At 45.4% G+C, this 27,353-nt stretch overlaps 1 protein-coding gene across 7 annotated transcripts in view; it reads left to right on the top strand.

Moving 5' to 3' along the window:
- PRKDC (protein kinase, DNA-activated, catalytic subunit) overlaps window positions 1-27,353 on the top strand; it is a 150,452-nt gene that overhangs the window by 46,075 nt on the left and 77,024 nt on the right. For 5 of the 7 annotated variants that reach the window (XM_068525884.1, XM_068525883.1, XM_068525886.1 and 2 more), the window contains exons 27-38: window positions 899-1,125; window positions 9,309-9,403; window positions 10,832-10,934; window positions 12,070-12,203; window positions 15,835-16,086; window positions 17,732-17,955; window positions 18,523-18,731; window positions 19,030-19,162; window positions 19,585-19,743; window positions 20,481-20,684; window positions 26,273-26,458; window positions 26,844-26,948. In XM_068525884.1, coding sequence (XP_068381985.1) covers window positions 899-1,125; window positions 9,309-9,403; window positions 10,832-10,934; window positions 12,070-12,203; window positions 15,835-16,086; window positions 17,732-17,955; window positions 18,523-18,731; window positions 19,030-19,162; window positions 19,585-19,743; window positions 20,481-20,684; window positions 26,273-26,458; window positions 26,844-26,948 — 2,031 coding nt within the window. The remainder of the gene's footprint in view (window positions 1-898; window positions 1,126-9,308; window positions 9,404-10,831; window positions 10,935-12,069; window positions 12,204-15,834; window positions 16,087-17,731; window positions 17,956-18,522; window positions 18,732-19,029; window positions 19,163-19,584; window positions 19,744-20,480; window positions 20,685-26,272; window positions 26,459-26,843; window positions 26,949-27,353) is intronic. The other 2 variants (XM_068525885.1, XM_068525882.1) reach the window with 1 other exon arrangement.

The raw sequence follows: 27,353 nt of genomic DNA, 5'->3' as shown, positions 1-27,353 counted from the left end.
GATTTATTCTAATGTTTCTATTCTAAAGTTTCTATCTTAGCTGTTTCTTTTCCCCTTTTGATCCTTGAAGGTAGCTTAAGTCAGGGCTTCAGGAAAAAACCAGGTGGCAGTGGAAATGTAACATGAGAGAGTTTACGGAAAGAAAAGAAGAGGTGAAGGCGGAGGTGGAGGCTGGCGCGCTCCAGCACACTCGTGCCCCTGCTGCCCACTCCTCTGCCTGTTTCCGCGGTGCATTACCATCACCTCCGTGAATTCTGATTCGCACTGTGATCAAAGGTGTTGCACGTAGCAAGGAACCAGGCATGTTAGAAAGAATCCCCTTATTTCAGTTTCCGTGTACTTTCTCAAGTTAAACTTTTCCTGTGTGGATCTAAGAGAGAAACAAAAGCACTCAAATTTCCTTAGCTGTTTTTTCAAGTATTTAGAGACTGTGCCTTTCTGGAGATTGCTCTGATAGAAAGTTCTACTTTTAGAACCACATCTCTACTATCTTTCTTTGTGTAGCGTTACAGTTTCCTTGAAACTTGCAAGGGTCTTATTCTATTTATCCTCAATAAATAAAGCATTTCAGATAATGTTATGAGGTAGAATCAACAACAGAAGTTTTTAGGATATAATCATTGTGTTTCTTCAGGGGAAGGAAAGTCTGCTTTGTTGCTGTACAATTAAAGTATTCTCTTTTTTCATGTATATTTCAGTTTCTTAATTTGTTTAGAAGAAACTTTTCATTATGTCAAAAGGAATTTGTTATTAGAGTCTAGATTCTAGACAATCAGATTGGCTTGACTAGTGTCTGTTTTTTTCCTTAATAGTGGTCTAAATTAATTTTCATAACATACTTCAGTTATGCTCAGAGGCAGACCAAGGTATTCAGTTGTCATTTTATGCTTTGTTTCAGGATGGAATTGTGGACCCAGCTGACAGTACTTTAAGAGATTTTTGTGGTCGGTGTATTCAAGAATTCCTCAAATGGTCCATTAAGCAGACAACACCGCAGCAGCAGGAAAACAGTCCAGTAAACACCAAATCACTTTTCAAGCGACTGTACAGCTTTGCACTTCACCCCAATGCTTTCAAGAGACTGGGAGCATCACTTGCTTTTAATAATATCTACAGGGAATTCAGGTGTGTGAGTTACCTGACGGGGAAGAGTGTAAAGATCTTTAAATTTTCTTTTTTAATATTTATTTATTTTCCTTTTCTTTTTTTGGCTGTGTCGGGTCTTAGTTGCAGCAGATGGGATCTTTGTTGGGGCCTGTGGGATCTTTTCGTTATGTCATGCGGTCTAAGATCTTTAAATTTTCAATGGTGATTTTGTAAAGTGACTCACTGTTTATGTATCCATGTAGTCATATATCAAGCATTTAGTAAATAGTTAACATGCTGGATGCTGTGCTGTTTTCTGGGGATTAAATAATGAACTAAAATGCTGTTTGCATTCAAGAAGAGGCTCGGAACGTGTTGAGAACTACATTGAAGCATAATAGTACACAGTCTGGAAAGTCCAACAAAAGCCATAATACACAGTCTTTTGAAGCACAGAAGAGGAGTGTCTGACATGGTTTGAGTAGGTTAGGGGAGGTTTCCTGTACCTCCTGGCCTCCTGTACCTACTGTACTTTTGGCTTCTTGTACCTCCTGGCCCCCTGTACCTCCTGGCCTCCTGTACCTCCTGGCTTCCTGTACCATTTATACTTGGGATGAGGCTTAGGGGATGAGTGGAAACCGGCCCAAGCATTTCAGGTCAGAGGGACAGGGCAGAGATAAGAGGACAGTATGTAAGGAGACGAAGTCATTTTCTACTCCTTGCTGTGGGGTTTGAGGTTTGGAAGGGAGAGAAATGAGACTGGCCAGGAGCGTCTCTTTGTGGAGTGAAGATGTGACGGCCACTTCCAGAGACGGCCAGTCCTGGGTATTGGGCGCAGGGGGCGGCACGGCTAGGCTCCTCCCAGGATTCGCTTGCCAGGAGCTGTGTGGGGAGTGGGTCTGAGGGCCAGGACACCGGTGCCAGTGTGGTTTCACAGTCCAAGGACAAGATAGTCCCTGACCTAAGGTTGTAGTAGTGTTTGTTCGTTTGTTCATTTAGCACTGTTTGCTAGGTCAGACTGTTATGTGCCAGGCACCGTGCCGAATGCTGGAGATACAAAGATGTAGCCCTTCGCGAGGGTTGCATTTAAAAAAGACAGGTAGATAATATTCAACCAATCACAGAGATAAAGGTAAAATTTGTAGCTGGAATTAGTGCTTTTAAGTAGCGGTACAGGGAATTCCCTGGCGGTCCAGTGGTTAGGACACTGTGCTTTCATCGCCGGCTGCCCGGGTTCAATACCTGGTCGGGGAACTAAGATCCCACTGCTGTGCAGCATGGGAAAAAAAAAAAAAATTAAGTAGTGGTACATGATTACTGAAGAATCTTATAATGAGGAATCTGACCTCATTTGGTCAGAATAACTTCTCTCAGGAAATGGCAGTTGGGATAGTGATGAGGGGAGCAGTTGTGAAAATAAGAGATGATGGATGGATGATGGAGGGATGGATGATGGATGGAGAGGTAGGTGGATGATAAGTAGATAGATTTTAGATGGATGGATGGATAAATGGATGGATGATGGATGGGTGGATAGATGGATGGATGGATGGATGGGTGGATAGATGGATGGGTGGATGGATGGGTGGATAGATGGATGGATGGATGGGTGGATAGATGGATGGATGGATGGGTGGATAGATGGATGGATGGATGGATGGGTGGATAGATGGATGGGTGGATGGATGGATGGGTGGATGGATGGGTGGTTAGATGGATAATGGATGGATGGATGATGGATGGATGGGTGGATGGATGGGTGGATGGATGGATGGGTGGATAGATGGATGGATGATGGATGGATGGATGGATGGGTGGATAGATGGATGGGTGGATGGATGATGGTTGGAGAGGTAGGTGGATGATAAGTAGATAGATTTTAGATGGATGGATGGATAGATCGGTGGTAGATGGATAGAGAGAGGGTAGCTGGATGGATAGGAATCTGTCTCTGCGTGTGTGTGTGGGCATGTGCACGTTTGTATGAAAATCGACTGGAGTTTGAAGCCACTGTGTTGATTTTTTTAATTGAGGTATAGTTGAGGTAAAATGTATGTTTCAGGTGTACAGTGTAGTGATTCACAATTTTTAAAGGTTATGCTCCATTTATATTTATTATAAAATATTGGCTGTTTTCCTGTGTTGTACATTATATCCTTGTTGCTTATCTGTTTTATGCATAGTAGTTTGTGTCTCTAAGTCCCCTACCCCTATTTTGCCCCTCCTCCTTCCCTCTGGTAACCACTAATTTGTTCTTTATATCTGTGAGTCTGGTTCTGTTTTGCTATATACATATGTTTGTTTTATTTTTTAAAGTTCTCGTACAAGTGGTATCATACAGTATTCGTCTGGTGTATTTCACTAAGCATAATACTCTGTAGGTCCATCCATGTAGCTGCAAATGGAATTATTTCATTCTTTTTTATGGCTGAGTAACATTCATTGTATACATTTACCACATCTTTTATTTATTTATTTTTTTCTTTGGCCTGACCAGGGATCTAACCTGTGCCCCCTGCAGTGGAAGCACAGAGTCCTAACCACTGGAGTGCCAGGGAAGTCCCTTACCACATCTTCTTTATCCGTTCATCCGCTGATGGACACTTAGGTTGTTTCCGTGTCTTGGCAATTGTGAATAGTGCTGCTATGAACAGTGGGGTGCATGTAGTTTTTCAGATAAGTGTTTTTGGGGTTTTTGGATAAATACCCAGGAGTGGAATTGCTGGGTTGTGTGGTAGCTCTATTTTTAGTTTTTTGAGGAATCTCCACACTGTTCTCCACAGTGGCTGCACTAATTTACATTCCCACACACAGTGCATGAGGTGCACTTTTCTCCACATCCTCGCCAATACTTGTTATTTGCGGCCTTTTTGGTGATAGTCATCTGCCACGTGTGAGGTGATATGTCATTGTGGTTTTGATTGTACTTCCCTGATGATTAACGATGTTGAGCATCTTTTCATGTGCCTGTTGGCTATCTGTGTGTCTTCTTTGCAAAAAGGTCTATTCAGGTCTTTGTTTTCTTGATACTGAGCTGTTTGAGCTGTTTGTATATTTTGGATATTAGCCCTGTATTCATCCTATCATTTGCAGATATTTTCTCTTGTTCAGTAGGTTGTCATTTTGTTGATGGTTTCCTTTGCTGTGCAGAGGTTTTTAGGTTTAATTAGGCCTCCTTTGTTTCTTTTTGCTTTTGTTTCCTTTGCTTTAGGAGACAGAAAATATTGCTACAATTTATGTCAGAGAGTGTTCTGCCTATGTTTTCTTCTAGGAGTTTTAAGGTTTCCAGTCGTACGTTTAGGTGTTTAATCCATTTTGAGTTTATTTTTTTATATGCTGTTAGAGAATGAATGTTCTAATTTCATTCTTCTACATGTAGCTGTCCGGTTTTCCCAGCACCAGTTATTGAAGAGACTGTCTTTTCTGCATTGTATATTCTTGCCTCCTTTGTCATAGATTAATTGACCATAAGTGCGTGGGCTTATTTCTGGGCTCTCTACTCTGTTCCATTGATCTATACATCTGTTTTGTGCAAATACCATGCTGTTTTGGTTACCGTACAGTATAGTTTGAAGTCAGGAAGCGTGATTCCTCCAGCTCTGTTATTCTTTCTCAAGAGTGTTTTGACCATTTGGCGTCTTTTGTATTTCCATACAAAATTTAAAATTATTTGTTCTAGTTCTGTGAAAAATGCCCTTGGCATTTTGATACGTTTTTTAAATTGTGAAACCTATATGTATAGAAGAATGTTTAAAAACATGTAAAACTGTCACTATTTGCAGATGACATGATATTACAGATAGAAAATCCTAAAGACTCCAGCAATAAAACTGTTGGAACCAATAAACTCAGTAAAATTGCAGGATACAAAATCAGTATACAAAAGTCTGTTGCCTTTCTATGTACTCATAATGAACAATCAGAAAGTGAAATTAAGAAAACAATCTCAGGACTTCCCTGGTGGCACAGTGGTTAAGAATCCGCCTGCCAATGCAGGGGACACGGGTTCGAGCCCTGGTCTGGGAAGATCCCACATGCCGCGGAGCAACTAAGCCTGTGCGCCACAACTACTGAGCCTGTGCTCTAGAACCCATGAGCCACAACTACTGAAGCCTGTGTGCTGCAACTACTGAAGCCTGCACGCCTACAGCCTGTGCTCTGCAACAAGAGAAGCCACTGCAATGAGAAGCCCGCGCACCGCAACGAAGAATGGTCCCCGCTCACCGCAACTAGAGAAAGCCCGCATGCAGCAACAAAGAAGACCCAACGCAGCCAAAAAAAAAAAAAAAAAGAAAAGAAAACAATCTCATTTACAGCTGTCTCAAGAGGAATAAAATACCTAGGGATAAATTTAACCAAGGGGGTGAAAGACCTGTACACTGACAACTGTAAGACATTGATGACAGAAACTGAAGAAGACACAAATAAATAGAAAGATATTCTGTGCTCATGGATTGGAAGAGTTAATGTTGTTAAAATTTCCATACTACCCAAAGCAATCTCCAGATTCAGTGCAATCCCTATCAAAATTCCAATGGCTTTTTTCACAGAAATAGGGCAAACAGTCCTAAAATTTGTATGGAACCACAAAGACCCTGAAAAGACAAAGCAGTCCTGAAAAAGAACAAGGCTGGAAGCATCACGCTTCCTGATTTCAAACTACTATACCAAGTTACAGTAATCAAAATAACATGATGTTGGCAGAAATACAGTCACATAGATCATTGGAACAGAATAGAATGCCCAGAAATAAACCCACACACATATGGTCAATTAATTTTATGACAGAGGAGCCAGGAATACACAGTGGAGAAAGACAGTCTCTTCAATAAATGGTGTTGGGCGAACTGGACAGCTACATGCAAAAGAATGAAACTGGACCCCTGTCTTACACCATTCACAAAAACTAACTCAAAATGGAGTAAAGATTTCAACGTAAGACCTGAAACCATAAAACTCCTAGAAGAAAACATAGGTGGTAAGCTCCCTGACATAGGTCTTAGGGATGATTTTTTGAATCTGACACCAAAAGCAAAAATAAACAAGTGGGATTACATCAAACTAAAAATTTCTGCACAGCAAACGGTCAACAAAATGAAAGGCCACCTACTGAATGGGAGAATATAGTTGCAAATCATATATCTAATAAAGGGTTAATATCCAAAATATATAGAGAGCTCAATAGCAAAAAATCTGATTAAAAAAAATGAGCAGAATATCTGACAAGACATTTTCCCAAAAAAGACATAGAAATGGCCAACAGGTACGTGAAAAGATGCTCAACATCACTAATCCTCAGGGAAATGCAGATCAAAAGCACAATGAGGTACCACCTCACAGTGGTCAGAATGGCCGTCATCCAAAAGTCTACAAACACCAAATGCTGGAGAGGGTGTGGAGAAAAGGGAACCCTCGTGCACTGCTGATGGGAATGTAAATTCGTGTAGCCACTGTGGAAAATAGTGCAGAGGTTCCTCAAAAAATTAAAAATGGAACTACCATACCATCCAGCAATTCCACTCCTGGGTATTTATCCGAAGAAAATGAAAACACTAATTTGAGAAGATTTATGCACCCCCATGTTCATTGCAGCATTATTTGTAATAGCCAAGACATGGAAGCAACCTAAGTGCCTAGTGAGAGATGAATGGATATAGAAGATCTGATACACACACACACGCACGCACGCACACGCGCGCGCACGCGTGAATATTACTCAGCCATAAAAAAGAAGGAAATCTTGCCATTGTGACAACATGGTTGGACCTAGAGGGCATTATGCTAAGTAAAATAAGTCAGACAGAATAAGACAAATATTGTATGATCTCACTTATATATGAAATTGTAAACAACAACAACAAACAAACAAGCTCATAGATACAGAGAACAGATTGGTGGTTGCCAAAGCCAGGGGCTGGGGGCTCAGAGCAATGAGTGAAGGGGATCAAAAGCTACAAACTTTAAGTTATAAAAGAAGTAGGTCCTGGTGGTGTAATGCACAGCATGATGACTACAGTTAGTAACACTGTATCCTAGATGTGGAAGTTGCTGAGCGAGTAAATATTAAAAGTTCTTATCACAAGGCGAAACATTTTGTAAGCAGGCGTGGTGCCTGGTGTTAACTAGGCCTGCAGTGATGCTTTTGTAACGTGTACAAACAGCAAATTGTTATGTTGCACACCTGAAACTGATACAGTGTACGTCAGTTATGCCTCAATTTGAAAACCCTGAAGTGTGTAAAGTTTGTAGAATAATAATAGTAACAGAAGTTCCTGCATATTGATCACCTAGGTTTAGAAATTGAGTGTTATCAGTATTTTAGATCCGCCCTGCCCTAAGTTAATCCTTCTTCTGACTTTGATGTTACTTGTTCCCTTGCTTTGCTTTTTTGCTTCATTCTCTGTATATTGGTATGTACCCTAATCGGTGTGCTCTTGGTTTTGGAAAGCAGCTGTTAGGCATAGACACGGCCAGGTAAGGTTGGGTCAGTGTTTTCACTGTCAGGTAAAGGATCCTGGGAAACTCTGCTGAACAGACTGGCTTCAGCTTCTCCGAGAGGACAGGAGCCTGGTCCAAGGAAATAGGTTGACAAAGTGCATCGTTAGTCCTGGGAAGCAGAGCTCTTTAGAAATGTGTGAAGTGGACCCACAACTGACATCTGGGAGAAATACCGTCCAAGAATGTGGACTACCCTTTAGTTTCTGCTTCTCAGACCCCAGTGGCCTGACTTGGGTGTCAGGAGCAGGTCAGAGCAGAATTCTCTTGTGGGGTCAGCGAGTGCAGTCGGCAGTCCAGGCTGAACCTGGGCTGGCGGGCGGCGTCACGCGGGGGTCGTTGGGCCTGGCTCCTCTGGGTCTGTCGGGGTGGAGAGCCCCTCTCCACCCAACTCGCCTACCCTGTCCGACCCGACCGTGCGCCCGCGCTCCCCCCTCCGTCTTGTCGGGCCTTGTTCCCTTTCCCCTGTTGCCGTCTTTCTCGGACGCTTGGATTTGCTGGACTACATTCTGGGTGGCTTTGAGAAATAATGCCCGAGGGAACTGTGTTCGAGGGCTTGCGTGTTGAGTGATGTAAGTACAAGTTCGGGTGCTTCCATCCTGCAAGCTCATGAACTGTTTTGGAGAGCTTTCCTTGGGGTTCGTGGATTTGGAGTATCATTTGGTCATGTCATTTCCTCCTCGCTACTTCAAGTGGTTTTGGCATCTAAGATACAAGCTACTGTAGCCAGCCTGGGACTCTGACCCCAGCCCCCACTTCTGCGGTCTGGCCGCACATCGCTCTTCCAGGGGAGCCTTGGCCCCTCGCTCCGATGCCTGCGCTCCGTCCGCCTTCGTGGCCCAGAGCGCGATGCCCTTCAGCGTCAGTGTCACATCTGGGTGTGTGGTGGGGTGTCGTGGCAGACACATGGAGCTTGTGGGTCCCCTTCTAGGATTCAGATTTTAAAAATCAGGGTGATATTCCTCCCGAACCAAACAGCGGTGTGCGGTCTTGTTCTGAGCCCTGCCCCACCCTCCAGCACCTGCTGGTTCCCCACTCCGGTTCTGTGCCAGGAAATCACCACCTCTCAGAGGTGGAGCAGTGACCCTGCACTTGGTCACATGGCTGGAACGCCCACGAGCCTTAGTGCCCCTGCCTGGCCTTGTGCGCTTAATCATTCACTGTCCTGTGTCACTGAGGAACAGATTTTCGAGGGAGAGGCTGGCCTGTGCCTGTTGCCCACCCATGAGTGTGACATCAGTGGATGGTCCACAGACATTGGTGGGCCAGGTAGTTGCTCACATGCGACGGATATGCTTGTAAAAGGCCCCGAGATGACTGCTGATGTTAACTTGCTTTTGGATAGGTAGAGAGCTTTTAAAATTCCTTTATTTAAAAAAAATGTGAACGTAGTACCAGGTCTTCTTTTCTGCTGCATGTAATTTTGATGAGGTGTGTGGAGTGTGGTCAGAACAGTGGCTTTAGGTTTTAGGTTATGTGCTGTGAGCAGGTCCACAGGTGGAGGAGGGTGCTTGTAATAGTAAAAAGCCCGTGCCTCTTGGGTCTGTTTTTGACCAGGTTTTCTTCTTGCAGAAGTGTTTTAGGTTGTTTTATGTTTTAAAACATTTGAGGCATTTTTAAAGACAAATTTCATTAAGGTATGTATTCTTTAATAACATAATTTTTTCCCTTCATTGTTTCTGTTTTGTTGTCTTCTCAGGTAAGGCTCAGTATTCTTTATTTTGCAGGGAAGAAGAGTCTCTGGTAGAACAGTTCGTGTTTGAAGCCTTGGTGACATACATTGAAAGCCTGGCCTTAGCACATGCGGATGAGAGGTCCTTGGGTAGGTCCCATTCGGGCTTTCTGTGTGTGTAGGGAGCCTGTCCCCGCGGGGGCCTAGGTCACCCCCTCGTAAGGTGCTGTCTTCTCCTCACATCCCCATTTCGGGGGATAAGTGAAGGGGAGGTGGCGCCCTCTGCTGCCTCAGACCCGCTTGGTACAAGAGGCTTCAGTGCCTCCTCTGCGACTCGCCGTGTCCCCCGGCGTCCACTCAGCTTGACCCCTGGTTGGTCAGGGATCCTGGCCAGGGCACATGGGCAGCCCTGCTGTGAAGCTCCACTGAAAGCGCACGGCTGGCACGAGCTAAAGAAAGCTGGCCCTTGTCTCTGAATTCACTAATGACAGCTAGAAGGTACAAAGTAGGTTTCCTTACAAGATTGTAATAAGGCTATTTTGACAGTAATTAAGACGTTGTTTAAACATACTAAGTCAGAAATAGGCTGGAGCGGCAAAGAGAGTAATAAATGATCGTCTTTGCAGTTAAGTCCTGTCCGGAAGCTGTCAGGACCATCCAGGAGTTCTGGGGCTGGAAGACTTCTCGGGGATCTCCCCGCTCAGTCTGCATGGGGGTCTGGCCCGGGGCGCATGGACACTGGTGTGGCTCTCACAGCGAGTGCCGTGGAGACCCCCTCCCCCTCTCACTTGCCAGATGGTGGTGTCTCATTTTTTGACAGATTGGAGCTCTGTTGTCCTCCCTGGTGACAGCCCTACTAATGAGCAAAAACACTTACAGTTCAGTCCCGCCGCCAGCCGCCATTAGCTTCAGAGCGCCTTCTCTTGACATACATAGGTGAATTTTCTCAGCAAGTGAAATTTCACTCTTTTTAAAATCACTGCCATAGTTAAAAAGCGTAGATGAAATTTCACTCTTTTAAAAATCACTGCCATAGTTAAAAAGTGTAGATGAAATTTCACTCTTTTAAAAATCACTGCCATAGTTAAAAAGCGTAGAAAGAAAACTTCCTTGGTAACAGAGGTCAAAATAGGCTGTGTGAGGCCCCTTTCCCGAATAACCCTAGATGCCTGTAGATGGTTTTACTATTTTATTTCTCTTCTCCTCCTGCAGTGGCTGTATTATTAACTATAATGTAGTTTAACCTCCATGAGAAAAGTGCGGGTCAAGGAACTGACCCCCTGAAATAATAGCCTTCAGTGGGGTGCATGGGCTGTGGCCTGCTTTGTGGGTTTTGTAACACCTGCAGAGCCCTTCCATCCCAGACCTGTACACAAGGCTGTGCTTTGCTCTGCTGTCCTGCAGTCTTAAACATGGGTTTTGTATTTGGATGTGCAGTGTTGTATTTTGAGGGATGAAAATACTCCTTTGTAAAATCACCTTTTTAATTACAAAGCTAGGCCGATAAGCCTGTAGTGCTACTTTGCTAATGCTGATCAGCTGTAGATCTCCTTCAGCAATCTCTGTTTGTGTTGAGAGCAGGTACAGTTCAGCAATGCTGCGATGCTATCGATCACCTGGGGCGCATCGTCGAGAAGAAGCACGTTTCTTTAAACAAAGCAAAAAAGCGACGCTGTCCCCGGTAGGTGATGTTGCTTCCTTTTTCTTTTTCTTTCCCCCGAACATAAAACTAATTCTCAGTTAGCACAGGAGGATCTAGGAGGAATTTGTGAAAGTACAAAGAGTCAATTTTCCAAAGTAACTTGAAAGCTTTATGTTTGAAAGTGCTTTGTTTAAGGTGTCATCTTGGTTGGGATAGTGGATACAATTTGAAAATCAGTTTTGTAACTGAGACATTTGTCTGCACTAATTTTGAATACGAATTTGGTGTGGAATTATTTGCTTGGAATATGCATGAGCTGTTTGTTATGGAGTAGGTTTGAAATGTAAGAACTAAAATATTGAAATGGTAGGATTTTGACAGAATGAGGTTACAGATTATGAAATGAAGCCACTCAAAACCAAGGCTGGCTTATTGCCCAGTGGTTTCCAGTCTTTGCTCCCATTTCCATCCCGGCAAGGTCTCTTTCTCAGACGGGGTGCGGGTGTGCCATGCCTCTTCCCCCAGGTCTGTGCAGGGGTCTGGGGGCTCTGGTGTCTGCTGGCGCCCACCACTCTGCAGAAGCATAACCTGTAGACTGGACATTAATACTCCCTCTGTGGTTTTAAAATTGATTCTTCCAGATTCTGCCGCTGAGTATGACGTCTCTGCAGGTCACTCATGCTCACGCTTGAGCAGTAGAATTACCTTGAGGTCTGGTTACATACAGCACAGGTCGCTGGGCCTTGCTGTGGAATTGGCTTCAGTAGGTTTAGGGTGGGGCTGAGAATTTGCCTTTCTGCCAAGCTAATACTGATGCAGCTGGTCCAGGGACCACAGTTTGAGAAGCACTGCTTCAGATCTTAAACCCCCTTTCGTTTTAAAGTGCATTGAAAAGAAAACATGAAAATACTTGGTGCTGATCTTTTAAGAAATGCTTTTTAATTTTTCCCTCAATTAAAAAAATAAAAGGTAAGCAGCATTTAGGACCTATTTTGCCTGTGACATTTCAATTGTTTTCTAATGATAATACACTAAAAATAAATCGAATGCCTTTAAATATGGTTTGTGCATGTATCAGGGTAGCAAAATTGAATTTATGGTTTTTAGACTCTGGGGTCAGCTAAATGCTGAATGTTGGGGTGTGAATATTAAATACAGTGTATTCTCCATGCAGAGGCTTTCCACCTACGGCATCCTTGTGTTTATCGGACGTGGTCCAGTGGCTTTTCGCCAATTGTGGGAGGCCCCAGACAGAATGTCGACACAAATCCATAGAACTCTTTTATAAATTTGTTCCTTTGTTGCCAGGTACGATGGTCTTTATGCCCTATAAATGACTTTTGCCAGTAGTTTAGAGATGCACTTATATAAAACATGATATTTCCATTATTTAGATAAATGTAACATGTTCTAATAAATACAAAAAATAAGTACGTTCTAATAAATACAAAGAATAAGTACAAAAAATAATCATTACAGATCGTTTGTAAGACAGGTGATAAATTATGGCTGTACATTTCTCACACATTTATAGAAGGAAAGAAAAAAATGCTGTTTTGATGTTAGTCAGACGCTACAGAAGATGTAAACTTAGAATTTCCAGTACCTTTTATTCCACAGCATCTTTGCTTTTCTGTCCCGCTTCAAAGAAAGAAGGAAGGATTGGATGACCATAGTAGTTAACACGATATTCAGTTAAGGTTAGAAATCTTACTAATAGTTAATGAAGTGGGACTTCCCTGGTGGCGCAGTGGTTAAGAATCTGCCTGCCAGTGCAGGGTACTTGGGTTCGAGCCCTGGTCTGGGAAGATCCCACATGCCGTGGAGCAACTAAGCCCGTGCGCCACAACTACCGAGCCTGCACTCTAGAGCCCGCGAGTCACAACTACTGAGCCCGTGTGCCACAACTACTGAGCTTGTGCTCTAGAGCTTGCAAGCCACAACTACTGAAGCCTGCGTGCCTAGAGCCCGTGCTCCGCAACAAGAGAAGCCACTGCAATGAGAAGCCCGTGCACCACAACGAAGAGTAGCCCCCGCTCGCCGCAACTAGAGAAAGCCACGTGCAGCAACAAAGGCTCAACTTAGCCAAATATAAATTTAAAAAAACACACTTATATAAAAAAAAAAAAGTTAATGAAGTAATGCAGTTGTTTTATTTCGACCTGTAATTAATAAGGAATTGCCAGACTCCTAAGTCTGAATGATCTCAGATCATTTGGTATTAAAGGAAAGCGATGGACCTATGCTTTTCAGTAGTTACTGTACTAAACCATTAAACTGTACTTAAGAGACTTGAGATAATTTCTAAATTTCTCAGGAATAAATGTATTGGTAGCTCAGGCGTGGGCTTCGGTAGCTGAGGCATGGGGAAGCTGTGCCCCAGGACAGACTCAGGCCCTGACTCCCCTTCACGTGCACCGGGCACTAGTCCAGAACCAGGACATGCTGTGGCGTGGGCATCTGGGTGAGGAGGTGCCAGTGCACCACGGATCGTGCGCTGGTTCTCTTCAGCACGTGGCGTGGAGGACCTCTGTGGGGCTGCTTCAGGGACAAGAGGTGGAAGTGACTCTGTGTCATTCTGAGACTTAGAAGGGTTCCGCATTTGTTATACTCGAATATAATATATACTGCGGAATACGTTATGTTAAATACTATATATTTTACGTACTGTATGTTGTGATTGTATTCATACTATTCCTTACGTATGCTATATAAATACATAGTATGTAATTATCTACTATACTATCATTTTATGTATATGGTAGAAATGTATATTTGTATTTTTTAATTTAGAGAATTGTTTTAAAAACATTATTAGTATTTTATATATGCTTACTGCTTTTAGTTAACAAGTTTGTTTTACATGTTGTCATTCTCACAACGAAGTCAGTGAAGAGTGGATGGGATGGAGGGCAGGGCATCTTCTCCTTATTTTTAAAGGAAACTGAGGCCCAGACTCTTCTGAGGTAGGACTGCTTGCTGCAGGCCCTGCGATTTCCAGCGGCATCAGCTCGGCTGATCGCAGACATTTCCACTGCTCTTCTTCCTAGCTGCCTGCTACAGGGACCTCGTATACTTTCAGTGAAATAATAGCGCTCTACCTCTCAGAATGGTCTTTGTTAATAAGCACAGGATGCTGAGTACTGGTGAACATTGCCCTGCTACCACCATGACTCACCTCTTTTGTGGCTTCCAGTGGGGTGTTTGCCCTCTTCTTTATCTTTGCCCCTGTGATTTTTAAGGTCCCGTGTCCTGCAGTAGTGCCCTGTGCGTGGTCGGGCCGGGTATGTGGACACCCAGATCCATGGGACGTAATGACAGGTGCAGGTTTGGCCCCGCTGCGTGTCAGGGCCTTCCGATGCCGACACCGGGGAGTCGGGGCGGGTTGGGTGGAGAGGCAGAGAGACAGAGACCACCTCACGGTGGGGAGGGCCCTCCCCGCCCCCCTCCCCGCCCCCCCCACCCCCACCAATCCTCGACCTGTCTTGCTTCCCTCTAGACCTGTCTTCCCGGGTCCTTCCTTTCTGCACGTCCTCTTCTGCTGCTCTTAGCTAGCACTCGATGTAGAATTTAAATATAGTATTCTTCACTCATGGTTACAGTTTTATTCATTTCTTCTTAGTGAAAATAATGGAATGTTTAATATTTCTTCCTAAGACAAACCCTGAAAACATGGTACTAATCTTTCACTTATATAGCTTGTGAGAAGTATTTTTTGACACAGTAAAAAAAAATTTCTTCCTTTTTTCTTTTTTTATAAATTTATTCATTTATTTATTTTATTTTTGGCTGCACTGGGTCTTCGTTGCTGCGCGCGGGCTTTCTCTAGTTGTGGTGAGCGGGGGCTACTCTTTGTTGTTGTGCACGGGCTTCTCATTGCGGTGGCTTCTCCTGTTGCGGAGCACGGGCTCTAGGCACATGGGCTTCAGTAGTTGTGGCTCGTGGGCTCTAGGCGCACGGGCTTCAGTAGTTGTGGCGCACGGGCTTAGTTGCTCCGCAGCACGTGGGATCTTCCCGGACCAGGGCTCGAACCCGCGTCCCCTGCATTGGCAGGCGGATTCTTAACCACTGCGCCACCAGGGAAGTCCCCAGTTCTTCTTTTGCATCAGAAATATATTACTGTTTTGGATTCTTCTGTACATTCATTAGAGTCAGAATGACTTGACCTTTTTACAGCCACTGATTTCAGAGCATACAAAATATACTTTAATGTTTTTTTCTTTAATTTAGAAAATGATTAATACCTAAAAGAAAAATATCTTTTCAAAAGCAGATCATTTGACTCTCTTATTTAATAAGCACGGCACTTGCCATGTGGTAGATGCTATTCTAAGCACTTTTTCAGATATTAACTGCTTCGGTTTCACTTCACCTTGGTGACAACCTCAGAGGTAGATACTGTGTGCGTCTCACTGTGGACGAGGAAGCAGGCTGGCGAGGCCTGGTCCCCGCGGCCGCTGGTAGCACAGGCAGAGGGGCTGGAGTGTCTGACTGCTCTGTGTTTATTCCTTAAAAAAAGCAATAATGACTTTCAGGAAAAAAGGCAGGAGAAAGAGTGTGAAGTTTATAGGTATTCAAATGGTATCCGACTATGTTAATAATGTTTAAAGAGACTGAAGAGAATGGCTTTTGGTGGAAATACCTTCTTGACAGTAAGTACAGTGAGCAAGTTGTAAGTGCTGCGGTTAAAATAAGATTATCCTGGATCATTTTGGAATTTCAGTGCACTGGTAGGTCGTTTATGTGGGACATTTTGAAATATTGTGATATTGCCCGTCTTGTTCTGGTCTGATTACATTTTTAACATACCAGACTTTTAATTTTTGTTTTTTATTATTGGGAAATGCTGTTTTTAATTAGGTACAGTGATTAGATCAAGTGATTTTTAACTACATGAAAGTGATTTATATGTGTGTTTTAATCTTATTTCTCTTTTAAGGCAACAAATGCCCTTCCCTGTGGCTGAGAGACCTGGTCCAGAAGGATGGCGTTTCCTTCCTCGTAAGCGCGTTTGAGGGGGGAGGCGCCTGCAATCCGCCCGCCGGCATCCTCGCCCAGCCCGCCCTCCTCCAGCCGCACGGGCCGTTCAGCCTGCGTGCCGCGCTGCAGTGGATGGACGCGCTGCTGGCCGCGCTGGAGTGCTACAACACCTTCCTGGGCGCAGGGACGCTGGGTGCCGCCCAGCTCCTGGGTGGGTGGAGCCTCCCTGGGCCAGCACCGTGGGGCTCTGCCCGGAACCATGCCGGGGCCAAGATGGGTGGGGTTTTGGTTGGACAGGATCACAGGGTGTCATTTCTTCAGCTCTGCCTGCGTCTCCGAGCTCACAGTGAGGGTGGGGGGACTCCCTGCCCGGAGTCTGTGCTGCTTCCTTGCCCTGTTCACAGGTTCTCAGTGACCCTTACGTAAAGTAACCTTCTGAGGTTTTCCTGAGGCCCTCTGATCTTGTGCCACATCTCTGTGTAACGGCTCTTTAGTTTTCTTGCATCTTTCTGTCCCTGGAGCTTCTCTGTTGTAGTGCGGTAGTGACGGTGTTGTTTGCAAAGGACGTCAGGCGGGTGGGATGTGAGTGCTGGGCAGGCTCTGTCCCCCTGGGGACCCCGGTGGCCCACGCGGACAGGCGCTGGCTCTGGGAGTGGCGTCCCCCGGGAAGGAGTGCCTGGAGCCGGCTGTCGCCTGACCGCTGCGCTCTCTGCTTCAGGGTTCTCAGAGTGGCTGGTTGAGTCTTCTGGCGGTTCTCCTGGATGCCCTCCCGTGGGTGGAGCCTCAGACTTGCCCTCAGAACGGGCTGTGCTCTTTACATGATTGTTTGTGCGGGGGGGGGGGGGGTGGGCTCCGTTCCAGCTGGGGCGGCGTCTGACCAGAGGGCCTGCCGTTCTCTCCGCAGGCCTGTCAGAGGTGACGGGGTTGGGAGGAGTCAGACACGGCCCCTGGCCTGCTGGGTTCAGGGTACCTGGCGTTTGAGAATGCAGTTCTGAACACATTGTCTCCCAATTCTTTAAATACATAATGACCTGTCAGTTGGCAGTTTGATCGCCTTCCTTAAATCTAAGGAGAACAAAGACCTGGAAGCCATCACCCTAGAGGACCTAACCAGCCTCCACCTTTGTTCACTCCCTTGGCTTGTGCACCGTTGTTGTCACGTGTCCCCTGCCTTTACCCCAGAACGGCGAGCTGTGCTCGGATTGCGGAGCGGAGAACAGCGTGTCCGTCCTTCGTGTGGCGGAGCGTGTCTCACACTCGCGAGTTTGGGGAGAAACCCGTTTGGGAGTTGATCAGAAATTGATCCCATAAAACGCCAGTCACAGCCTCCGGCTTAAAGGCCACTGCCATGGCGTGTCTCTCCGTTGCCCTCTGAAGGACATTTAGGTTGTTTCTATTTTTTTATTATTAAAAACTGCTAAAATTAACATCCTCAAAGCACATCTTTGCAATTCTGCCATTATTTCCCGAGGATAAAATTTCAGTGCTGGATCAAAGCATATGAGCTTTTAAACCTTTGATAGAAATTGGTGTGCACGTTTTTTTAAGCTTTTAGTATGATTTGGCAAATAGCCCTTCAAAAAGATCATGTTAATTTATGGTCCCACAGTAGTGTTTGAGAGCCAAGACCTAACCTTCCGTAGGTGTGTTCTTACTGTATGAGTCTGCAGTTGAGTTCTGTTCGGGTGGTGTTTTGAGATGAGAAGAAATAAGTGCCGTTTTATTCGGCTTTTATTAAAACCTTTAAAATTTTGACTGAAAGTATATCACACCTGTACTTAAAGACAGAACTTTACATTAATCTTAGTGGGTTTAGAAGGAAGTGTATGTTAACATTTTAATACAATTTTTTCTAGGTGCTGAAACACAGTCTTCACTTTGGAAAGCAGTGGCTTTCTTCTTAGAAAGCATTGCTCTGCATGATATTACGGCTGCAGAAAAGTGCTTTGGTGCCGGGGCCGCAGGTGACAGACCCAGCCCACAGGAGGGAGAAAGATACAGTTACAGCAAATGCACGGTGGTGGTCCGGGTCCTGGAGTTCTCCACAACGCTGCTTGGCACCTCCCCTGACAGCTGGAAGGTAGGCCCGCCCGCTGCCCTGGTCAAGGGGCCTGTGCTTGGCTACCCTCTATGGTGGTTCTGGCCTTCTTAGAACTTTCCCTTGCTATAGGAGTTGTCTCTTCTTGAAAGTAATGATAAAACTCTGCGTGTACTTCAGATTCTCACTGTGCAAATAAAAGACACAGTTTTTCTAGGTGTTTATTGGCTACTGTGTTTTATGCTGTGATCAAGCATCTGCCTGACGAAATGCGCATCAGCCAACATCTGTAAATGTGTCTGTGAGGCTGAGACCCGCACCCCCTCAGTGCCTGCTCAGCACCTACTGTGCGCCAGGCCCCGCCTCTGCCAGGGCTGGAAGCCCATGGCGCCGCCCTGTGAAGGCTTCTGGGGCACCTCCGGGCCGCCTGTCCACGTGTGGTCCACGGTTGCTCTCCCGCCGTGACGGTAGTCAGGTCCACGCGGCGGAGACCTGGGGACCGCAGAACCTGAACTGTGTGCTGCCTGAGCCCCGCCCCATCCCTCCCGCTTGCTGGGCCGTCCACTGCGGTGAACGCCCTGACGCTGACCGATGGGTGTGTCTGTGCAGCTCCTCGGGAAGGATTCGTGCAGCGCAGACCTTATGAAGCTCCTGGTGAGAACGCTGTGTGCGCCCTCGAGCGTGGGCTTCAACGTCGGGGACTTCCCGGTGATGGACCACCTCCCCAGTGTGTGCGTGGGCCTGCTGAGGGCCCTGAAGACGTCCCCGCACCGCGCTGCGCTGGAGGCGTGCCTCAGGGAGGAGGTCACGGCATGGAGGTGGGGCTTCCGGGGCGGCCTCGGGGCGGGGTGGGGGTGAGGGCAGGGCGCAGAGGCCCCTCCACGGCTTAGCCCTCAGGGCAGCAGGCGGCCTGCGGGTGGCCCCGAGGCGTCCCTGCGGCGCTGGCACGCACCCTAGTTTGCTTAACCGGGGTTTGCCGTCCAGGACCTGGCGGTGGACTGGGGCACCGGGAAGCTAGTAAATGCATTGCAGCAGGACGCACACCGTCTTCAGTGTCCTGGAACGTCGTGAGGCCGGCACTCACCTGGTTTCCTTTTGTTTTCCCTGCATGGCCAGCATTGAGGAGCTCTGCGCTGTTGACCTTTATGGCCTGGACGCTCACGTTCGTAGGGCCAAGCTGGCGTCTGTCGTGTCGGCTTGCAAGCAGCTTCACAGGGCTGGCTTTCTGCATGTTGTAGCACCATTGCAGGTAACCGTGCCAGTTTGTTTTACATTTCTCTTAGCTCATTATGCCAGTTTGTCGATTTATTTATAGCCTTTTTAAAATATCCCTTATGTACAGAGCATGCCAAGATAGGAATTAGAGAGATACTTGCTCCAGACGTGGCAGTGTTGCCTAGAGTGTAAATATGACAGTAAGTGTAAAAGTTTATAAATGTAAAATGAAAATAAAGGACACTTGAATATTTCCAGCACCTTCTGAAGACCTTTAGGCACTAACTGCTATTGTGCCTGTGTGGCCAGGAGCCAGAGGTGAGTGAAAATGTCCCTGACGGTTGGTAGGCAGTGGTCAGTGTTGGTGAACCTGGATTTGTATTAATGGAAGGTGTGAGATTGCGTTTTTCTATGTCATACCTCACTGTTGGGTATTTCAGTGTTGCTTTACTCTAGTCTGCAGATGAGCAGCATTCTCTCGGCACAAAGCTTCTCTCCCTGGTTTATAAAAGCATCGCACCTGGAGTCGAAGGGCAGTGCCTGCCCTCACTGGACCCCAGCTGCAAGCGGCTCGCCAATGGACTTCTGGAGTTGGCCTTTGCTTGTGGAGGACTGGTAGGAAAAACAGCTGCGTGCACGTGTGCTGTCCCAGTGACGTCAGGCGTCACTCACTTGCAGCGTCTCTGAAAACGGGAATTTAGCTGGGTAACTTCTTAGCTGCACAAGGACATTAACTGATTTACGTGAGATGACTTTCTAAAAGTTTTTTTTTTAATTTTTAATATAAAAGGAGTAGAATGACCTTCTTAAGCTGAAGTTTTGTCTATCCCAGTTTATTTCCAAAAGGCCTTCAGGCAGAGAGCAATTTGTGACTGCAAAGCCGACCTGTGTTGACACAGTGGCCTCTGCTTCCCCCATCCTTGGCGACTCTTCAGAGGCTGATGTGGGGGAGGCCCTGGAGGAGTGTCCCAGATGCCCCACAAAGCGCTCACGGCCTTCTGAGCTGTGCAGGGCTGGCCTCAGACAGTCTCTCTAGCTGTGGTTCCCCCGTCCACCCCATCCCCTTCTCGGGCCCCTCTGTCCACTCAGTGCAAACAGCCCTCACCCTTCCTAGACTCTCCCCTCAGAGCAGCAGCCACGAGAGTCTGTGGAACACTGGGAGACACGTGAGTCAGGGGAAGAGTTCTCACCCAAAGCAAAACCTGGAAAGTGGAGCCATGCTGAATGTCTACAGTTAGACCAACCCAGGCCTCCCAGGACCAGGCCCCTGTAGACTCTGTGTTCTCCGCTGTCAGAGTTAACAGCCGCCCAGGGAGTCGTGTGCCACAGCCCTTCTCGTTTCCTCTTTGCAGTGTGAGCACCTGGTGGGTCTTCTCCTGGACACGGCGGTGGTGTCCATGCCATCCTCAGGAGGGTCCCAGAGGAACATCATCAGCTTCTCTCATGGACAGTACTTCTACAGCTTGTTCTCAGAAACAATCAACACTGAACTGTTGAAAAATCTAGATGTTGCTGTATTGGAGCTCATGAAGTCATCTGTGGATAATCCCAAACTGGTAATGGATTTTTCCTTTTAATAAAGTATATTTTCTTTAGTAATGCTTATAAAAGGGTTGCCATATGCCTGAAATAATACAGCAATAAAACAAAGTGAGGGACTTCCCTGCTGGTCCAGTGGTTAAGACTTCGCATTCAGATGCAGGGGGGTACGGGTTCCATCCCTGAAAGGCCAGCCTGCCTTTTCGGCCCCACCGGCCGCGGCTGGTCCTGATGTGCTGCAGTCCTCCCCAGTCACGGCTTCCATGGTCTCGAGGCTGAGGCCTCACTTCCCACGTGTTCCTGCTCTAGTCCCTTTGCCCCCTCAGAGTGAACCTGTGCAGATCAGTATCTGTTTTTAATAAATTTATTTATTTATTTATTTTTGGCTGCGTTGGGTCTTCATTGCTGCACGCGGGCTTTCTCTAGTTGTGGCGAGCGGGGGCTACTCTTCGTTGCGGTGCGCGGGCTTCTCATTGCGGTGGCCTCTCTTGTTGCGGAGCCTGGGCTCTAGGCGCGCGGGCTTCAGTAGTTGTGGTGCACGGGCTCCGGTAGTTGTGGCACACGGGCTCCAGAGCGCAGGCTGAGTAGTTGTGGCGCACGGACTTAGTTGCTCCGCGGCGTGTGGGATCTTCCCGGACCAGGGCTCGAACCCGTGTCCCCTGCATTGGCAGGCGGATTCTTAACCACTGCGCCAAGGAATTCCAGATCAGTATTTAATATATAGTTGACTTGTTTGCTAAACACAAAATTTTGAACTTTAACCTGATTGTCGGTAGACAATCAAAAATTGTTAACTGTTGGAATGATCATTCTAAGGGAGAGGCATAATTTCCTGCTGAGTTAATAAGCTTTTATTCCAAGCAGTGCTAGTTGTCTCTTGTAGGGGAAGATTTTGTGGTAGAGTGCACTAGAAATTTGTATTTTTAGAAGTTAGAAATAAAATTGCAGTAGACCCACAACACTCAGGAAATAACAGCATTTCGAGCTTGTAAACTATTCAGACTTAACGGGGAAGAAACCATACTCATTTATCTCCACCTCCTCCCTAGATCCCTCTAAAGTGATAGAAGCAAGGTTGTTGTTTGGTTTTTTGTTTTTTTGAAAGCACAGTCTTAAAGAATACAGAAAAGGAGAAAAGACAAGAGTGACAACATTTTGGAAGCTAGAAAGCAAAAGGACAAGCAGTGACAGACTTCAGAGTACGAGAAAGCTGCAGTGGGGCCTTGGTGTGCAGGCGGTGGGATTGGGTGACTGTTAGCCAGCTCCCGCGGGCTCGCCCTGTCCTTGGGGGGCGCAGGAGGCTGGAGGCGCAGACCCTCTTGGCTGGGGGACCCTGGGCGTAGTTAAGGGTAAAGATACCTTTTTTCTAAAGAAACACCTTTAGTGAAGATTAGAATCACAGTATACAACCCAAGTATTTCTTTAAGCAACATAGTGATGTTTGAAATGCTTTGAACCATAGCAAAAGCACTGTACTACTCCACTGGTGAGAATTCCACTTCGTACTTTTATCCCCAAGTTTAACGTTAGTTCCTCAATTCTTCTGATCTTGGTTTCCCACCGATTTTTTTTTGAACAGCCAAAGTGTTTCTGGTGTATGCTGTATTTTTGTGTTTTGCCCATTTTTCTCTTGGGATGTATTTTCTTATTAATTTGTAAAATTTTTGTATACTAAGTGTAGCAGACCTCTGTCTGTCATGTATGCAGAAAGTCCTTTTTCCTACTGACCATTTGTCTTTCTCAGTTGGAGTGTTTATTCCATACAGAAGTATTTGATTTTTTTATAGTTAAAGAAGATACCAGTCTTCTTTTCAGTTGCTCTGTTTTTCATGTCATACTTAGAAAGGCTTTCTCCATCCCAATATTATCTTTAAAATCTATCTGCCCATGTTTTCTTCTGTTACTTTTATAGTTTCTTTTTTAAACAAATGTAAGTAATGCAAACAGCACTGTAGAAATGATATTTTTTCCTAAATAGATATATACTGGACAAACATTCATTCACAAATGCATATTTTCCTCATTAATTCAAGTTTCTAACTTTTTCAGATCTGAATCTCTATACAAATTTAGGTCGGAGGTTGTTTAATTTGTTACTTACCTATCTATTTTTCAGCCAGTACCACACTTTTAATTTCAGCAATTGTAAGATACACTTTAATATCTGGTAAGGCAGTGTTCCTTCGTAGTTTTTTTGTGTTTTAGAATTCTTAAAGCTATACTTGCACATTTTCTTTAAAGTGAAATTTAGAATCATTTTGCCAAGTTTCCTACAGCCCTCTCCACAACATACAGGGATTTTGAGTGGTGATACAATGTGTATAGAGCATATTTAAACCAAGTTGACCTCTTTAAAAAAAATTAAGCCACGTTTTCTATAGTATGTCTCTCAATTTATTCAAACATTTATTCATGTTCTCAAATCTTTTTGAGAACTATTGTGTATTCATACTATTATGTAGAATGTTATAATTGTATATTGATATTGTATGCTGTATCTTCACTAAATTTTTAGATTAGTTTTAACATTTTTTTGGTAGAGCCTTGAGGGTTTTCTACGTATCATATCATCTCCAGATAGAGACTGTTTTGCTTTTTCTGAGTGAAAGGATACCTTTTATTTCGTTTTCTTGTCTGACTGCTGTGACTGGAACTTCCAATATTACGTTGAATGCAAGTGGCGAGTGTGGGCATCCTAGTCTTTTCCCTGATCTCAGAGGAAGTGCTCACAGCTTTCCACTGCTGAGTATGATGTTAGCTGTGGACTTGTCATATATGGCCTTTATTATGCTGAATATAGATGCAAAAATCCTCAACAAAATACTAGCAAACAGAATCTCTCTATACCCATTCGTTGAGAGTTTTTATCATGAGTGGATGTTGAGTTTCGGCACATGCTTTTTCTGCATCTGTTGAGATGATCAGATGATTTTTATCCTTTATTTTGTTAATGCGGTGTATCACCTTGATTGGTTTGCAGATACTGAACCATCCTTGCATACCTGGAATAAATCCCACTTGATCATGGTGTGTGATCCTTTTAATGTATTACTGAATTTGGTTTGCTAATATTTTGTTGAGGATATTTGCATCTGTGTTCCTCAGGGATATTTCCCTGTAATTTTCTTTTCTTGAGGTGTCCTCGTCTGGTTTTGGTATCAGGGTGACGCTGGCCATGTAAAATGAGTTTGAAAGTGCTTCCTCCGTGCCCCCCTCCCCCCACCCCCCCAACTTCTTTGGCAGATTTTGAGAAGGTGTTAGTTCTTCTTTGATTGTTTGGTAGAATTCACTATTGAAGCCATCTGATTCTGGACTTTTGTTTGTTGGGATGTTTTGATTACTGATTCAATCTCCTTACTAGTTCAGATTATTTCTCAATGATTCAGTCTTGGTAGGTTGTATGTTTCTAGGAATTTATTTGTTTCTTCCAGGTTGTCCAGTTTGTTGGTGTATAATTGTTCCTAGTGGTATTTTTTATGGTCCTTTGTGATGTAAGGATACCTTCTGGGGAATTAAGTGAAAGCCTGTCCAAGTTCTGAACCTTGAGGCTTTAGGCCATTTTCTTCAGTTTGGCTCTCAGAACACAGTCAGCTAGATATACCCTCAGGCAGGATTTCAGACTGTTCTGAAAAGCCAGAGAGAAATTCAAGATACCGTTATCCCAGCCCAGCCAGATCGGCTTCCAGTGGTCTTCACTGCTGGTGAGCCCCGCCCAGTGCTCACACATCTGTCAGTTCCTCGGTGGGTCCCGACCACCATGAAGCACCAGGCGCTCGAGGAAAGGGCTTCTGAAAGGACAGGCAGGGAAAAAGCACTTGAAACAGAGATTATTCAGGGAGATGGGGATGTAAAAAGAAACTTCAGAGAGGTGAGAGAAGATACTGTGTCCATGAAACAAGAATCGCTATTGAGAAAGGACATCAGAGAACAAGAAAGAAAATTTGTGAATTAAACATAGGCATCACAAAGAATGCCTATGTGGCATTAAGAATGAAGTGGATTTGGAAGATAAAGTTCAGGAACGCTCATGGAGAGTAGAGTAAGGTTACAAATCAGAAAATGGAGAAACGATGAGGAAACTTGGAATCTATCTACAAGGTCCAGCTCCATGGCCTCTGCCCCTGACAGAGGACGAGCCAAGTAGAGGCTTCATGGATAACGTTTCAGGAATGACCGTTCTGAGTTCCAGATGGAAAAGGCCGTCGAATGTCCAGTGCATTGCATTGGAAACAGCTCCACACGGAGCAGACTTCTTGAAAATTTGAAACCTTGGGGGTTCCCCAGGAGAGAAGATCCTGAAAAGTTTCTATAAGAGAAAAAACCCAAAGGTCTTTCAAAGGATCAGGAACCTGGATGACGGTTGTCTTTGCAACAGCAGAGTGCAGCCTGGGAGACAGTGAGCCAGATTCCTTGCACAGTTTCGGGAAGAATGCTTCCCACCTGAGTGGGAGGGATTATCGTTGATGAGTGAGAGCCGAGTGCAGGTGTTTCAGGGGTGCCAGGTCCCCGTGGGGTCTGTGTCCTGTGCTCCTCTCGCTGGGAAGCTGCGGGGGGAAGTTCTCCGCCGAGATGGGGCAGAAGCCAGGAAAAAGGAGGGCGCGGGGTCCAGAAAGCTTGCCGGCGAGTCTCCCGGGGGCGGGGGGTGACCTCCACTCAAGACCCGGACCGCTGTCCCTGACCCTCCTGAGACGGCGGCCCAGGGATGGCTCACAGCCTCCCTGATGCGTTTGCACGTCTAGAGGAGACGTAGTGAATTTGGGAGGGTTTGATGACAACAGTGACAGTCATACATCGAGAGAGCTAAGGGGGCCGCTGGGGCGCTGTCCCTCTGCCAGGTGAACGTCCACGTACAACTGTCTGTACAGTCGGCCCTCGTGTCCACGGACCCCCCTCCTGCAGACCGCGCGGCGCTGTACTGCGCGTTTCCACGTTAAGTGCACCCATGCAGTTCAAACCCGAGTTGTTCAAGCGTCAAGTACTTACTTCAGGGAGATCAAAATGTTATGTGAGGAAGGAAATGTGTGCTAGTACTCAGCTCGGATCATCTGTGAGCGGAGCTACCTGTCACCACGGCAGGAATATTGAATTAATCTGACCGAGTTTAGGAGATCACTGTTGGGAAGGCAGTAGGACAGGAGATGTGCATGTACCTCCCTGTGCCCTTGCGTGCCCGTGTCTGTGTGTCCCTGCGTGCGTGTGCATGTGTGTGTTTCCCGCTGTGTGTCCCTGTGTGCATGTGTGTGTGTGTCCCTGTGTCCCTCTGTACGTGTGCCTGTGTGTGTGTCCATATATGAGTGCATCTGGTGGTGATGGTGACCAGAGAGAGCTGATTTCCCCTGCCATGGAGAATGGCCCCGACCAAGAAAACAACAGAGAGCAGCTTCAGCATTATTTCATAAAGGGGACCACTGTGTGCCTTTGTGGGAAAACTTACATGTTAAAGTGCTGTTTTCAGGTATGAGGAGGAGTTGTGAAGTAAAGAGCTGTTCTAGGAATAGCATCTTCATTTTCCAAGAATGGCTTTGAAAAATGACAGTGAATTCTGTTGCGTGTCTGTCAGCCTTGATGGTAAGAGTTTTTCTTGCTTCACCCCGCGCTGTCTCAGGTGAGTGCCATTCTGAACGGTCTGTTGGATCAGAGCTTCCGGGACCGAGCCAGTCAGAAGCACCAAGGCCTGAAGCTGGTGGGTACCATCCTGCAGAGCTGGAGGAGCTTCGGCCCGTGGTGGGCCAGGGACGCTGCCCCGGACAGTAAACTGGCCGTGCTGACCTTACTGGCAAAAATTCTGCAGGTATTTCGAGAGACCTTGGAAATGTAGTTGTGTCTGTTGCTTGCGTCTTTAAAAGTTTGATGGCGGTTTCTTGAAAAGCTCATTGGTCTGACAAAAAATAACTTGGACAATTGCTGATTACCTTATATGTTACACTTTTCCATTATTTTACATGATTATCTTTTATTCTCATTTTCATCTCTTATTCTTTATCTTCTCAGTGTAGCTTTACGTGCATTGTCTTAGCGGATAGTTTTAAAATATTTCAGAACAGGAATTGTTGAAATGCTGTTGGCGCCCAAGAACAAATGTATAGGTCATTTCTGAAATTTAAAAAACTGAGAAGATGTATTAAAGGACGTTAGAGGCATAATGTAGAAATGTGTTTTCATTTTCCCTCCTTTAGATTGATTCATCTGTATCTTTTAATACAAATCACAGTGCATTCCCAGAAGTTTTTACAACATATGTTAGTCTACTTGCTGATCCGAATTTGGGTCTACATTTAAAGGTAAGTGGTTAAAAAGATTTTTTTCAGATTATGTTCTCCATTTTTTTTTCCTGTTCTGTGTTTTTGTGTATTTGTGATATTTTCTGTTTTCTTACTATGGGAAATTTCAGACATACTCAGAAGCAGAGGGACCAGCACAGTGACCCCCGGGTACCCGTCACCGGCTTCTGTGGCCCTCAGTCATCTTTCTGTTAATTAATAACAGAAAATATCTTGCTTACTTTTAGGGTCAAGAACTTAACAGATTTTGTAATTTTAAAGTCCTGTAATGATTGGATTTTACACTCCAGTAAAGTCTGGCCTTCATGAAAGCCATCTTTGTAGTGGAACATGAGGGTATTTCTTTGGAATTTTCTGCTCTGTGTGATTAATCAGGTTTCACATTTCTCAACACGAGGAGGTCTG

Source organism: Eschrichtius robustus, chromosome 17, assembly GCF_028021215.1.
Source record: "Eschrichtius robustus isolate mEscRob2 chromosome 17, mEscRob2.pri, whole genome shotgun sequence".
NCBI lineage: Eukaryota > Metazoa > Chordata > Mammalia > Artiodactyla > Eschrichtiidae > Eschrichtius > Eschrichtius robustus.
The sequence above is the reverse complement of the archived record's forward strand: the minus strand, read 5'-3'. Positions and strand labels throughout refer to the sequence as shown.